Source organism: Rhinolophus hipposideros, assembly GCF_964194185.1.
Source record: "Rhinolophus hipposideros genome assembly, chromosome: 11".
NCBI classification, from domain to species: Eukaryota; Metazoa; Chordata; class Mammalia; order Chiroptera; family Rhinolophidae; genus Rhinolophus; species Rhinolophus hipposideros.
Genome location: NC_138057.1, coordinates 28982240 through 28997521, shown reverse-complemented (window position 1 = coordinate 28997521; position 15282 = coordinate 28982240). Strand labels below are relative to the sequence as shown.

The following is a 15282-nucleotide window of genomic DNA, read 5'->3' as shown; positions in this document are numbered from 1 at the left end:
ATTTATTTTAATCTACCATAATATTTGCTTTCTATTTGTCCCATCTGTCCTAGGTTCTGTTGCTCTCTCCATTCTTGCATTTCAAAATGTGATTTTTGAAAACTATTCCATCTTCCGTATATTTTAAAGTACTCCTTGTTTGCTATTTAAAATTACTTAATGTAAAAATTTTCAAAATTGTAGAAAGTGTAAGATAATATTATCCCACAGCTATCATTTAGTAATTGATGCACTGATTTCCAGTAATTTAATTTGTTGCTTTTGTGTATTCACAATTTTATACCTCCCTGTAAAAACTTACTTTAATCATTTTTAATGTCATCATTTTTCCCCCCAAAAAACTACTTAACTATTTATGGCTAAATAGTAATGTATCATTACACATGGGGTTATGGTATGTGCATGAAATTTCACATATATACTATATGTGTATATATATATATATACACACACACACACACACACACATATATATGTATATATGTATGTGTGTGTGTATATAGATATATGTGTATATATATCTTTAATCACTTTCTATTGGGCATTTAGGGTGTTTCCACTTTTATTTCACTATTACAAATGATAAAATCTAAATTTCAGATTTTATAAATCTTTACTTACCATATTTCCTTAATATTTGCAAAACCCCTTTTAAAATCATAGTTAAATATTTTCAGGTTTATAATTTAATTATATACGTATATTTTTAATTAAAGTTTATTGGGTGACAATTGTTAGTAAAGTTATATAGGTTTCAGGTGTACAATTCTGTAATACATCATCTATATTGAAATTCTCTTAACTTACAAAGTTTAATCATGAATATAATTAAGCAAAAGAGCCCTAAACTAATTATTAACAAGTTACTAATAATTTCTGCATGTATGTATATTGGTGAAATTAGCTCATATTTCGTCACCTTTGACATTCCAACCAGAGATCTATTTAAAATAATGGCTCACAGTCATCAAAATATCAATTATGATTTACCTTGAATGAGTTGCCCTGCAAGCACCAAAGAATTTTCTGGTTCAGAATTGTATGCCTATACAACCAACGGGGGTGATTAAATCTGCAAAATTAAATGCCATTCAGGTGGAGAGGAAAAACGGGATGGGGGAAAGGAGTCTAACTGTCTATTCAATGTCAGGTTTTCCAAAATAATGTTTGGATAATGGGATTGTTTCATTCTCTCCTCATTGCCATGGGAATAAGTAGTCATAACATTTCCATACATACCTGTGCTCTGCCTTACCTTAATTCACTGAGTTCATCTGCAGCCAGTGGTTTGTCCTACTATATTCATTGCTCTTTGGCAGCCACCTTCAGTCCTTCTTGATTTGACAATTCACTGAGCACATTCTCTTCAATCCATACTAGTGTTCCTGAGATGATCACTTATCCCAAGTCAGGTCAGTGAGGGCCAAGAAGAATCCATTCTGTTCTACGGCATCTGTTTGTGTTGTTGAATAGGTAAACCCTTCCACTTGCCTGGTTGGCAGTGTTAAGATCACAAGGCTTTGAGACAACACAAAGTTCGCTTAATTCTTACACTAAGAAAGTAGAAACCAGGCTGGGAGAGAGAGAATCCAACTGCTGACGAGATCACCTGAGCCTCAAATCTAGTTGCACCTGAAAATGGGGTATCCCTATTCTTTTAGTATAAGCCTATTCCTAATCTTTTACTATATGAGCCAATAAACACTTTTCTTTTTGTGTAAGTCGAGTCACACTTTCACTCACAAATAAAAGTCATCACTTCATGGGTCCTCTACTTTCCTTCACAGTACTTCTCAGAGTGTAATTTTAATTGTTATTTATTTAATGCCAGCCTCTCTTCCTAGACTGTTTCCATGCAAGCACATTAATATCTAATTTTTTCACAGCTGCATCCCCAATGCCTAGAACAGTTCTGACTCATCATGGGCACTCCATAATATTGACTGAATAATTCAAGCCAAATATTTTCTTAGTCATGTTCCCAAAGAGTTTAAAAATATTAACGCTTTGGTGTTATTTTTATGTGCATGAAAGTTGTCAGTTTTTTTGAGATGATAATACTTAAGTATATTACAATACCCTGAAATAAATTTGTATAGTAGTCATCTTCGACAGAATTAAAGGTTGCCAATGATTTCTAAATTGAATGACATCACGTCCTCTTTTTTTGCTGTGAGAACTTGGGAAAACTATTTCCCTGAACCTCAGGTTGCTTACCAGTGAAATGTACTTACCTTGAGGCAGGCACTGGTAGATAGCAGCCCCTTAGTGAGTAGAATTACTATTAGTACGAAGCTACTAAGCAGATAACCAGAAGAAGGGGGAACATATCCAGTCAGTTCAAAACCAAAAGCAAAGGACAGGGTTGCATAACACTGACATTTTTATTAGAATTCATTTGTAACAAATGGAACTTGTGTCAGCAAATAACTGATTTTCATACAGACTTCTTTCGCCACCAATGTAACGAAGTAAGAAAATAAAAAGCACGCCTTTCATTCTGTAAAACATTTACGCGTACTACTAATTAGAGGTAATTGTATTTTTTAACAAGCCATTTTACAAGTTATTATTTTTTTTTAATTTTTCAGTCTATGCATCCAAAACGAGAGCAAAGAACACAACTGTTATTATCTTTGTAGACACTCCAAGCTTGGATGGCAAAGCCACGTAACGGATGGATAGGATGGATCTGTAGCCTTCTGATCTCTGCTGGAGTATCAGGGCACCCATTAACCCAAAGGAAACCAAAACCCAGAAATTAAAAAAAGAAAGAAAGGAAGAAAGAAAAGATTATTAAAAATAAAAAGGAAGGACTAAAACAAAGCTAAACCAAAAAATAAACAGGAAAGAAAAAAAATCTGTACATTACTGCAGGATTTTTTTCCCTTCCTGTTTCTACGTTGTGTTATTTACACACACACAAATGAAATTCTGAAGCAGTTTCTTACAGATGGGTTCAAGTAATAACATTATTGGGTGTAGAATCAATAGGGCAGTGCATAGTACAAAGGTATAGAAAGTGCAAAGTTCCCTAGAGGCCCTTCCCTCCCCTGGCTGTCCTCGCCGTTGTCTAACCATGCAAATCATTTTTAAAAAAGAGCTAAAATAAAGTTCTGTACAAATCACTTTTTATATATTTTGATTTTTTTTTACCATTGTAACTAATTACAAAATTATACATAACTACACATACATAGGTAAATAATAGCACCGTACTGGTTATGATGATGAAAATAATTGGAAAATTGAGAGTTAATGGTAATGGTAGATAAAGATGTTTACCTGGGAAAATAAAACTAGAATGGTTTGTATAGAAAGCACAGAGTGGAATGCACATCAATGACAGTAGGGAGTTAGTTCTTGGAACAGCTCCTGAACAACGAGATATCGGCAATAGTCTCCTCCGTGTTCGTCTATGGCATGCATCCCATTCATTTTCTTCTTGTGATTATTCTCCTCTTTCCCTTTGCCAAACGGGCAATTTTTGTCTCCGGGAGAGAAACTGCTCATTGGACAATGGTTCTGATGTGTAATACACCGTCAGATTCTACATGGCATGTCTGCATTATGCAAGGTCCGTCTAATGACCCCCTTTGTTTCATTAAATGAAAATTACAGCACTGAGTAATCTGGCACTTGGATAAAGCTCCAAAAGAAAACAACAACAGACCCACACAGTGCACATTCTTCTCTGGTTCTGATGTAGGTTAGAGAGTCTCTCATTCTGAGGTAGCCTTCTATATACTTTTTTTTTTTTAAGTATTATACATATTTTTCTTTTTTTTCATTTTTATTCTTTTTTTATTCTTTTTTTTTTCTTTTTTACAAAAGTGCTCATATATGATGCTTGCAAGTGTTTGGTCTCTTGGATTTCATTCTATTAGTGATGGGAAAATGTAGAAAACAAAAATCCTTCTATGCCAGAACATCAATGGAGCTAAAATTAAATCAAAATATTATACCTATACCAAAACTCTTTAAGAGTTCCTTGGATATTTTGAGGGTTCTTTAAAATCCTGTAAGCTATGGCAAACTCATGCCATCATCCATGGCTTCCTGTAGTAATTATGTTGAAAAATTTGGGGGAGATTTATATGTATATATGTATATATACACACACACACAGGTATATATACATATATATGTGTATATATATACCCATTTTTTAAATATCACCTTTTAGAAAATCCTTATGGAATAGCAAATATATTCCAAAGTTGTCATTGATGTTTGTTACTAAAATAAGTTTGGTGCAGTTACTGAATGTTCCAGAATGGATTTGGAAGGGATTATAAATAAAACAAGCAGCTTTTCCTGATGTTGACAATTACAAAAGGAAGAAGGGCCCTGATTATCCAAGTGCTTTGGGCTGGTACAATCACTAACATCCCCGACTTGGCTGAAAACTAGGAATGCATATTATTCAAAGAGTTTTCGTACATGTGGTAAACAGATAATGCTTTAATAGGAAGAGTAACATATACGAACAACTAATGGAAATACGAACCAAAAGCTAAAAAGAAATGCTAGTAAAATAGGCATCAATTATAAGGCACTCTAAATGCAAAACTAAAACCAAAAGAAAACAAAGTACAGCACTTCCAAGGAATGCTGTATGCCACAAAATGTTCTGACTGAACAGAGTAACATGAGTTTGGCTTTGCCCCTGTTACATATCATAAATGCAAATTTCATAGCACATACTATAGACAATATACGATTGAATACACTGTTTTTTAAACAACTTGATATAGTACAACATTCTCCCCTCCTAAAGGGATATGCACTGACCTTTCCCACATGCACACCTCTTAGATATTTAATAATTTTTTTATTGCACTAGAGTGTTAGAAATATTGAACTTTGTTGGAAGCCTGGCTAACAAAACGGTATTTGTGAATATGATTAGATGGGTGCGGGGGAGATTGGGTAGGAAATTAGGGGGTGAGGTTTGACAATCACTGATGTGCATTCCTCATTTCCCTTAAAAATTAATTTTTTTGTGATATTAAGAAATACCAATGTCATAAAATAAGAAAGTGAAAAAGATGTTTATAATAGCTTTTCTACCTTGAAAATCCTAAATCATGGAAGAACTGAACGATAGCTATATCTATCATTTTGTGTGAACACACTGTCTGTATATACATAGACACCCCTATAATATATGGATATATATGTATATATGTTAGCAGCAACTTTATACTTTGCGCCTCCCTGTTGATTCCAAAACAAAACAAAGTTCTCTTTGATTATTTGAAAAAAAAATGGGTACTTTCTTACCAACCAAAACCAAACAGAAGTGTAAAAATTAATATCTGAGGAGACCAATACTGTAGATTAAGAGTATTGCACAAAAAATGTGCAAATTTCCAAATTATTTGATATTTCTACAGTAAGATTATTACACATAACAGTTCTATAGCTTAAAAAAAACCTACAATTTGGAAATAAAAAAATGAAGAGTTATGTAACCTCTTTAAAATTCACTTTATCGAATGATACATTTTGTTAAAAAAAAGTTTACACAGTTAAAAATGAAACACAGGTCAGCAGTATCTTTACAATACTAAAAAATTAAATCAAAGACTTTCTTTTTTTAAATGTTCCCCCCGTCCCCCCTAAAATGTCATTATGAGCAATATGGTGGGAAGGGGTAATGTCAAAGCAGAATTCCTTTTACCATGAGAAGCCACACCAGCAAACATCTTGCACTGAATTGCAGCGCTACAGCAATTTCTCCTCGTACCTAGCAATCCTGAACAAGATGGTGGTTCTTTGCTGTGATTTCTTCTTCCCTTTATTTTGAATCTTTTAGGTATCTGCAAATAAAATCCTTTGGATACCTAATCAGTCAGAATTCTCTTTATTATTTTTGAGATTAGATTATTAAACTGTGAATTCTTGGTCCACCCAAAAGAGTTTGTTTTTAGTTTGTCTTGTGTGTAATAGTCCCACTAAGTGGTTGTTACCTAGAAGTTAAGAAGGACTTCTCAAGTGCCCTGTATGGCTCAGAAGAGACTCCATGGATACTGAAGGGCCTGTAGTAAAAATCCAAAATGGGTCAGGGGTTTCTACGTTGCATAGTGATCAAAGCTGCCCAGGTACTCAAGTGCGGCTCGATAGCAGAATTGATACTGATCCTGGAGGAGGCAAAGCATGACGAGAAAGAGAAGAAGGTGCCATGAGCACATTTTAACAGAAAAATAAAAAAATCAATATTAGAAACAAAGTTGCATCTCAATAGGGACAAAATCACTACTTTTGTCAATCAGTTCAATCCAATGACCAATTGGTTTTAGCGAGCAAAGAACAATCAGCCACATGGGGTGTTTATTAACTTCCTCAATTAATTTGACTAAATTAGCCTCCTAATTCCAAGTAGTGACAGCTCAAGTGAGCATTATCATCCAGACAACTGTGAGCCATTCTCCAAGTCATATCAAATAATCACCACCAACTGAACATGAGAGTTCCTCATGCGTCACAGCCGTGTTTTATAACTTTCTACTTATTTGTGATAACTAATTCTCTGTTTGTGTATTTAAGAACTGATGCAGATGCACACTGTCCTGATGAATCTCTAGATCCATTTATCTCCTGGGCTACTGCCAACGATATTGGAATTAAAACATAATCTTGTTAGACAGCAGATCTTGCTGCCTACAGTCAGAATCACCCAACATCATTTCTGATGTTCTTATGTAAGTAAGGGAGGCAGCCAAAAGGTATCTGGTGAGGAACATTAGGCACACAAAGCCATTTACACAGGGTGCTGGAATTTTAAGATTTCCAACCCCTGAAAATGGCAACACAAGACCGTCTGCCACATAAAAAAATACCTGTGCCACGTGGCCTAATTCAGTATGATTGCTAGTTGTCTGTTTTAAAAAGGCCCACTCTAAAACAAAGTGGTGTGAAATGTGTCCTTTTTCAAAGAGGGAAGAACAAAGTCATATTGGAAAAAGTGGGGGCATTGCTGGAGAGATGGAAAAATTATAATTTACAGATAATAAGGGATGAGAAAAAGTAGGATTTTCCTCACAAAAGAAACTTATTTTCAGTAGCCAATGAGTCTGAAAGTAGATAGTTTCTATTTTGCTTAAACGTGCATTTTTTTCTATAATAAAAATAGTAATGCAAAATAAATGGAGTTTGTTTTCCCATCTTGTCACAGTAAGTTGCTTGGCTAAATGTTAAGGCTTTTTAAACGTCCAATTTGCCTCTGTCACCCCCAATACCCATTAAGTTTGTCAAGCTGACATAATGTTTTGAGTATTGCAAGCCAAATGCTTACATTATTTTGAAATCAAAGTCTGAAAGATATTGTGAGTGATAAATTTAGGAACACATATAAATTATAGAATTTGGTGGCTTTTTGAAAAACAGAAATATAATCTATCACTCATTATCCTTAGAAATGAATACTCAATACATCAGACTGGCTAAATCATGAACTCATATTACTCTGAGAAATATGAGAATTTCCATATTAAATATTGGAATAGAAAATGGGGGGCTAATGTGCTGTATAACTGAAGCAGAAGTAGAATAATATTGTATGTCAACTATAAGTAAATATATGATTTTTTACTTATATATATAGTGTATATATATATATATATACATATATATATATAGTAACACTATATGTAGAAACACTATATATATATATATATATATATATATATATATATATATATATATATATATATATATATATACTTGTATATATATAGTGTTTACCTGAAAATAAGACCAGGTCTTATATTAAATTTTGCTCCAAAAGATGCTTATTTCAGGGGATGTCATCCTGAAAAATCATGCTAGGGCTTATTTTCCGGTTAGGTCTTATTTTCAGGGAAACACGGTAGTCACGGAAAGTAGAGTATAGCATAAGGAAGATAGTCAATGTTATTGTAATAAGTATATAAGTATATAAGATGTCAGAGGGGTAGTACCTTGGGGAAGGGGGTTATCACTTTGTGAGGGGTGTAAATGTCTAACTATTATGTTGCTTTGTAAAAAAAAAAATGAAAAAAAAATAAAATGGGGGCTGAGTTCTCTAGGGCTTATCCAGGGTCCAAATATTTAACATGACCATTATTAAGAAATTAAATATGGAACAGTTGCTATCTAATATCTATGCATACCGAAAATAATTGAGAACTAAAATGGGCTCAATACACACACACACACACACACACACACACACACACATAATATATATATAATATATATCATAGTAATAAGTATATGAATTATATAAAACTGCCATTTTTATAGGCCAACAGCAGTTAAACAGGGATAATTTAACATGGTTCAACCTAATATATAATCTCACATAACTCCCAAAACAATTCTCAGACATTGCCACTGTCACTCCCATTTAAAGAGGGGGAAAGAGAGGTTCAAAAATATTAAACAATTTGATAGTTTTCCAATATTTTCCTGTATTTTGCCACTGATGTTGAGAGTCTCTGGTCTCTAAGAGGTCCTGGCTAATAAAATCTATCATTTGGCTCTTGAGATGTAACAAACTAAGTCACGGAGATTTTTCTCACCTCTGTCTGTACCATGGCTGGTCGTTGTGTTCTTAACATTTTGACAGTCTGGAAGATATCTACAACTCCTTCATATCTCATTCTTTCCAAAACAATGCTTAGTGTTATGAAAACTCCAGTTCTTCCAACGCCCGCACTGTCACAAAAACAAAACAAGGCAACGTTATTGGATGAGACACTCATAGTCTTGGCTACATTTGCTTGGCGGTGGACATACATCCATAAGCTTTCATGTTACATCAGGTTCTTCCACAGTGATATTCAGGTATGAAAAAGGATTACTTGTGGGATAATGTGGCGTGGTAACATTGAGAAGAATGTACAGTAATTACGAATCAGTGTTATGAAATACCTTTTAAAATGAAATCATATCCCATTTAGGAAAGACCCAGGAAACATAAATATTGTAAAACAAATGGATAAAAGGAAGGTTAATTAAAACATAGATTTATACTCTTTGCTCAGATCCTGGAATTGTAGACCTTGTCTGCTTCATATTTTTAAAGTATGAAATAATTGCGATAAGGTGAGATAAACAGCATCTTCAAGTTTTCCAGTGCATTATGTACTTCTTGTAGTCACTTAAAATCTATGCAGCATGTTCCATCATGTTGACATATAAGTAAATAAGGTATATAGACTATTCAAATTTAGATATTATTTTTGATATGAGAAAGATTCTATAACGGGGTTTGATATGGGATTCTGATTCAGTCTTCAAGAAGGGTCTACGAATACCTTACATGTATGGATTGTGTAAATTATGTATTTTTTCTGTTTCTTGAAACCTAACTTTAAACAGATTCTAAAAATGGTCTCTAATCTAAAAGAAAAAAAAAAAAAAGGAACGGTTGAGAGCCATTGAGCTATAGCTACCATTTTTGGATGTTCAGGAGTTAAAACACCGAGAGTCTTTTCACCATATTAGCAAGGTTTGGGGTTTGTCTGTTTTCTTTGTTTGAAGGTAATTGTTTTAAGGTAATTCCAGAATCTTCAGTGCAGCAACAGAAGAAAAATAATTCATAGCTTTTGTGCTCTTAAGAAGTAGGAAAGCATCTGGAGGTTTAGGTAATGAGAGCAGTGAATAATCTGAAAAATCCCTACATTTTTGGATACTAATTAAACGGCCTGTGTAACGCTTGGGTACAGGCTGTAGAAAATGGATGGATTCATTTACTTGAGGATGTAGCTGACAGGCATATATAAATAGTGTGTCCCTTTATAAACTGGGTTTTCTAAAGAGCCCAAACAGAAATGTTAACTGAGACTTAAAATCCATGGGCAGTCTTTGCAAAATACCTGAGGTTGTCCAGGAACACTCAATGCTCTCTGTTAAGATGGAATAGATGACCTTGAAGGTGTCTTTCAACCCTGAAAGTCTCTCTTCATCCTGAGAGACTGTGATTTATGATCTTTTTTGTTCAATGATCCAGGCCCTCTAGAGTCTACCTTACATTGGTTTGATTGCTCAAATGCAACAAAAATAGAGGATTTCTGGCTTTCTACTAGGTACTTTCAAGAAGATAACAGACATTGGCCTTGTAACTTCTGAATTATTGACTTTATCATGTTAGTTTACTAAGTTATAAATAAAATAAATGGTATTTTAGGATATTCCCAGAGAAAATAATGGGAAGTTTTTAAGATATATAATGAATAACATGTCATAGTATTTATACTATAGGAGTATTGAAATTATTTTGTGATGACAAAAGCAATAGGAAGTCACACATACACACATACACTTAAATACTTATGGGAATGCCTAAAGTTAAAACATGTATGAAATATACTTTTTTTTTTTTATACTGGAAATGTTTGAATTAGCATTTGGGCAAATTATGTGGACAATTAAGGGGAATATCCAGGTAATTCAGAACACTTTGAACATTTGAGTCCATGTCATTTCCTATATACTTTTCGATTGTTACAAACAAAGGATTTGGATTACAAAGCAAATGTGTATAAATAAGGTCTGTTTCTCATGTACCATACAATCCCTGGGAAACATGGTGTGCTAGAAAGGATCTCAGGGAACAGCTGAGAAAATTGAGAACCAGAGTAATTTCCCTAGTGCCATAGAGCTACGTGATGATAGAAGTGAAACTAGAACTCAAATATCTTGAAACCCAAGGCTAATGTTTCTCTGATTTTGAGACCCTGTCTTCCATGTCACTAAGAACTGTAGTGTGGGTGGGTTTTCTTTTTTTGGGGGGAAGCAAAATCAATTTTTAAATAAATTTTCTCAAGATTTTGACCATAAAGAGACTAGAAATTGAGACTTCAAAAGTTGCTAGAATTCTAAAATATATTCATTTAAATAAAAATAGGTAAATTCCCTTTGCTGGAAAGTTTTGGAATAGCAAATTCCAAAAAGCACTATATTTTTGGTGAGTGTCCTTTCTGAACCATTTAGCTTCTATTTCTATTAACTTCAATGACTTGAATTATAAAGTGTGGTGGAAACTATTGAAAATAATTAACTTGAAGGTGCTTTATTTTCCAATATAGCCGTAATTTTCAAGCAAATTGCAATTTTTAACTGAGGTACCATTCTAATCACTTATTGACTGACAATAATTAGTCATTAAGGCTTGATAACTATTTATGGTTTTCCTAAGAAGATAAACAGGAGACCGATACAGAAAGATAGTTATCAATGTTATGCTAATAAAACAAATAAGAAAGGATTAACTGAATGAATTTTCACTAGGGGATGTACTAACAATTCCTGTTAAAGTAAAATAGATAAGGAAAAACAAAGTTTGGTTCTTTGTTACAAGAATTAAACTTTGGAGATAAAAATCTTTCTCTGATTATATCATTTTATGGAAAGAAAGAGAAATGAGGCCTTGCTTTAGGTTTTACAGTACATTTCTGAGAATAAAATTTCAATTATGTAGATTCACTACTAGAAACCTGTACTGACAATGAGTACATAATGATATATATTTTTAAAGTTATCACCACATTAATCACAAATGGAAACTCATCATTCCTGATTCTTAACTCACCTGCAATGGACTGAAATGGGTCCATCTTGGCCAAACTGCTCTTTTGTTTTATGGACTTGGCCGATGAAGTCAATAAATCCTTCTCCAGACTTTGGCACTCCTTGCTCTGGCCAGTCAGTGAACTGAAACTGCCTCACTGTTCGGGACTGACCGTCCTTTAGGGAGAAAGCCACATGCCCAGCCACAAAGAATGATGCCAGGAGGATTCAGCCAGTGTACAGACCACAGTAGGAAGCATTACATTTTTTTCCAAAATGAAAAAAAGGGTGGGGGGGAAAGTTAGTAACATATTTAACTAAAAACTTAGTTACATTTGTGTTTTATCCACTATGAACACTGTCTACGTTCACATATATTTACATTGCCAATCTGTTTACTCTCACAATGCGCAGTTACAAACGTCATAATAAAGAACCACCTAGTTTCCTTATTAGTAAATGCTTCTGAGACCCAAAGTTTACCTTGAAAATCAAGGTGGAACATATATACTCTATTTCAAAAATTTCAGAATGCAATAATTTCTTAATATTAAAAAGAACGTCCAGGCATGTCATCCAGATCAGAGATTTGACTATTGACACGATAACTTCACATCTGCTGTGCTTGCTTATTTCTATCATTGTCAAACGACAAACAGTGACACTGAGAAGATCTGACACAAATTAGGTAGCTGCTGTTAACCTGGTCGGTCACATGTCTCAGAAGCATACAGTTTGCAGACTGGGCCACGTGACTGAGTAGGCTGTAGAATAGGAAGTGAGGCATCCCTCAGATAGATTGAAGAGTTTATTAGCAAATAAATGCTCTATTCTGAAAAAGGGCTCCTCCTGGCTGAGCATAGGAATTAAGGCATCCACGGGGGTTTTAATACAGACAAACCAAAAGTCAGAAAGAACACAAGCTAGATGCCAGAGGAGTCTTTCTTTTCTACAGGGATTAGGCAAAATTGCCCTGATTCTTGAAGTTCAAATGGTTTGAAAAGCAGATACTAAGGTGTTTCTTATTCCTTCTCAAATTTTACAGCACAACAAAAGCAGAAGGAACCCTCTGTTTACAGAAGCAGGAATAACGGTTATGCCCATTACCTTTCCCCTAGAATCGACAGAGAGAGAATTCAAATTACAAGCTTAGAGGAACTAGTCCCATTTGAAAAGGCCCTGCTCCCAGTTATGGTTTCAACTTGTTCCTCGTTTCCATTTTTGTATCTCCTCTTCCCCCATTAAAGTTCCTTTGGACAAAGGTACACATGTCCCCAAGATGCTTGGTAAGTAGATGGAGACTCAGTCTTTCTCATACAGTTCTACTGAGAAGAGGGGGTGGCTTAACTCCAGATGGGCACATACCAACCAAACTGGTGTTTTCCGTAAGAACAAGGCATATTCCTGACTGGCATCATTTCAGGATAGAGATAAAACAGGAAGATCACATCAACTTTGTGAGAAATCTGATGAATATGGAAATAAGTGGTTGGCCTCATGACTAACTTAGTTACCATGGAAGCACAATTTACTTCCCTCTGTTTCTGGAAAAGATTTGAAAAGCACAGGAAGGGAAGCCAGAGGCTAAGTAATGCAGATTTGTCCTCTGAATGTCCTGGGGATTTCATTTCTGACCACAGTTGCTTTTAACAGCACGTGAATACACTCTTACTATTTGGAGGAGAGATCACCGACTCTATCTCCACCTGCAGGTTACCTATTTAACAATACCATATTCTCAAGTACCAGTTTGCTTTCTAAACTGGGAAGTTGAGATTAGAAACACAGTAGGAGCACAAAATGCAAATGTCACCGCAGCTAGGAAATGATACAATCACAGGGAGCCTTTACAAAACAAAACAACAAAACAAACAAACAAACAAAACCATTTCAGCAATTTCCTGCTTCAGTGTTTCTTTGGCATATTGTGATCAGATTTAATTTGAGTAAGTGAGGAGTAGTAAAGAAGGTTTCTCTGCCATTTGCAGAGCCTGCCTCCTACTCCTTATCATCAGAAATGGTTGGTGAGTTTGCTTAGAGTGCGCTTGATATTTTCATTCACATATCTTGCTTAAAGTTCTGAAAGGGCATGACTTTTTTTTTTTTTTTTTTTTTTTTTTTTAATAACAATGGGGTAGGTCACCAAAGCATGCTTACTTGGGCGACTCTAAAATCCAGACCTCAGAACTTAACTGTTGCCTTAAGTACTGTCAGTTGCAGAGTAGTTAAGGCTTCAGACTTTGTGGCATTAGCAGGTCTGTCACCTGAGCCAGCCAGCCCGCTAACCAATTTCTCTTTAACTTTAGGTCAACAGCCAGGGCCTGGCTTTGGGGATTAGCAGACAATCTCTAAACAGGAGTATTGGTTGACAAAGTGTTTTCCAGAAAAAACAATGGATCAAGTAAATAGCTTTACACTGGAGTTTTACTCAAAGCACCCACTGTGACAGTTCTAAAAACAAAACAGGGCTTTGGACTGATCCCTTCTTTCCTAAGATGTGTTTATAATCATGGTTTGAAGGTGGCTCAAGGCAAGGATATTAAAGTTTATGCATAGAACATCTTACATCAGAGCTGAACCTTGGACTCAGCAATCTAGATAAGAAATACAGAATGAAAATTAGCCAACAAGGGTCGTGGGTGCACGGCTCTTATGGACAGACACATTAGTACACGGAGGAATAAACTATGCCAGCAATCAAATTAGAATGTGCAAAGCTTGTCAGAGTCTTTGAAAAAATGCCATTTGCTGTGCAGTTTTAAAATCATACCAAATTAACCTCCAAGCCCACATGACCTAAAGGGCTTTGCAAAACAACAACATATTTACAGCCTCAAGTAATGAATAAGTCAAAAAAGTTCCAAAGAGAATGAGCTGAGAAGGTGAATGTAAGCACAGCCAACCAATCACTAAATGCTTCCCAGCGCACACACTCACCAAGTGCATCCCCAAAGTTGGGCTGCCAGATGTTACATTTGAAAGGAAGCCAAGCCTGGGTTTATGTAGAACACTTGCCAAACAGAGGAAAAGTTACTCTTATATTAAAAAAAAAAAACAAAAAACAAAAAATAAAACAACAAACAAAAAAAAGCTTCCAGGATGGATGATTTTTTTCGCTTTGGGAATATGGTCACTGGCAAATGTTTTTCCCAGAGATGCATTTTAGACTACTTTTCAGCTAATGGTTAAGAGCATAAGGGTGTGCCAACTTACCCTGGCATCTGTGACCTTGAATTCTCTTAGGATATACTGTGGCATGTTGTACTCAGCCATGGGATCTACAACAAAGTACTGGTATCTTGCAGATCGTTCTGCTGGCCAGTATTGGTGACATTTCTCCTGAAAGGAGAGAAGATTCATGTCAAACTAGACAAAGTGTAAATTAGGGTTGTCTGTCATCTATCTATATCATTTCTTTCTTTCATTAATAACATTTCAAAATTCAGGGCCATTCCAGTTGCATGTGACTCATTTTCTCTTTGAAACTATAAGTTTCCTGGGGTAAGAAAATCATGTGGTTCAATACTTGCCCATGGTATCAAGCCCAGTACGTGGCATAGTGCTCATACACATGCTTTGAATTGAATACATCGATAGGGTAAGGATCTTCATAGCTACCCGTTATTTAAATAATCACATCAGTCGTTGGACATAATGCTGACCATTTCAATCACGCATTGCATCCCCTTAGACTTGTGCTATGGTGGTTTGGAATAAAGAGAA

At 35.0% G+C, this 15282-nt stretch overlaps 1 protein-coding gene across 37 annotated transcripts in view; it reads right to left on the bottom strand.

Annotated features, from left to right (window-relative positions):
• Positions 1–2365: 2365 nt before the first annotated feature.
• PTPRD (protein tyrosine phosphatase receptor type D) overlaps positions 2366–15282 on the bottom strand; it is a 2053994-nt gene continuing 2041077 nt past the window's right edge. For all 37 annotated transcript variants that reach the window (XM_081066962.1, XM_081066971.1, XM_081066973.1 and 34 more), the window contains 4 exons: positions 14773–14898; positions 11582–11736; positions 8568–8703; positions 2366–6146 (listed from right to left, as the gene is read on the bottom strand). In XM_081066962.1, coding sequence (XP_080923088.1) covers positions 6078–6146; positions 8568–8703; positions 11582–11736; positions 14773–14898 — 486 coding nt within the window. In that variant the 3' untranslated portion in view covers positions 2366–6077. The remainder of the gene's footprint in view (positions 6147–8567; positions 8704–11581; positions 11737–14772; positions 14899–15282) is intronic.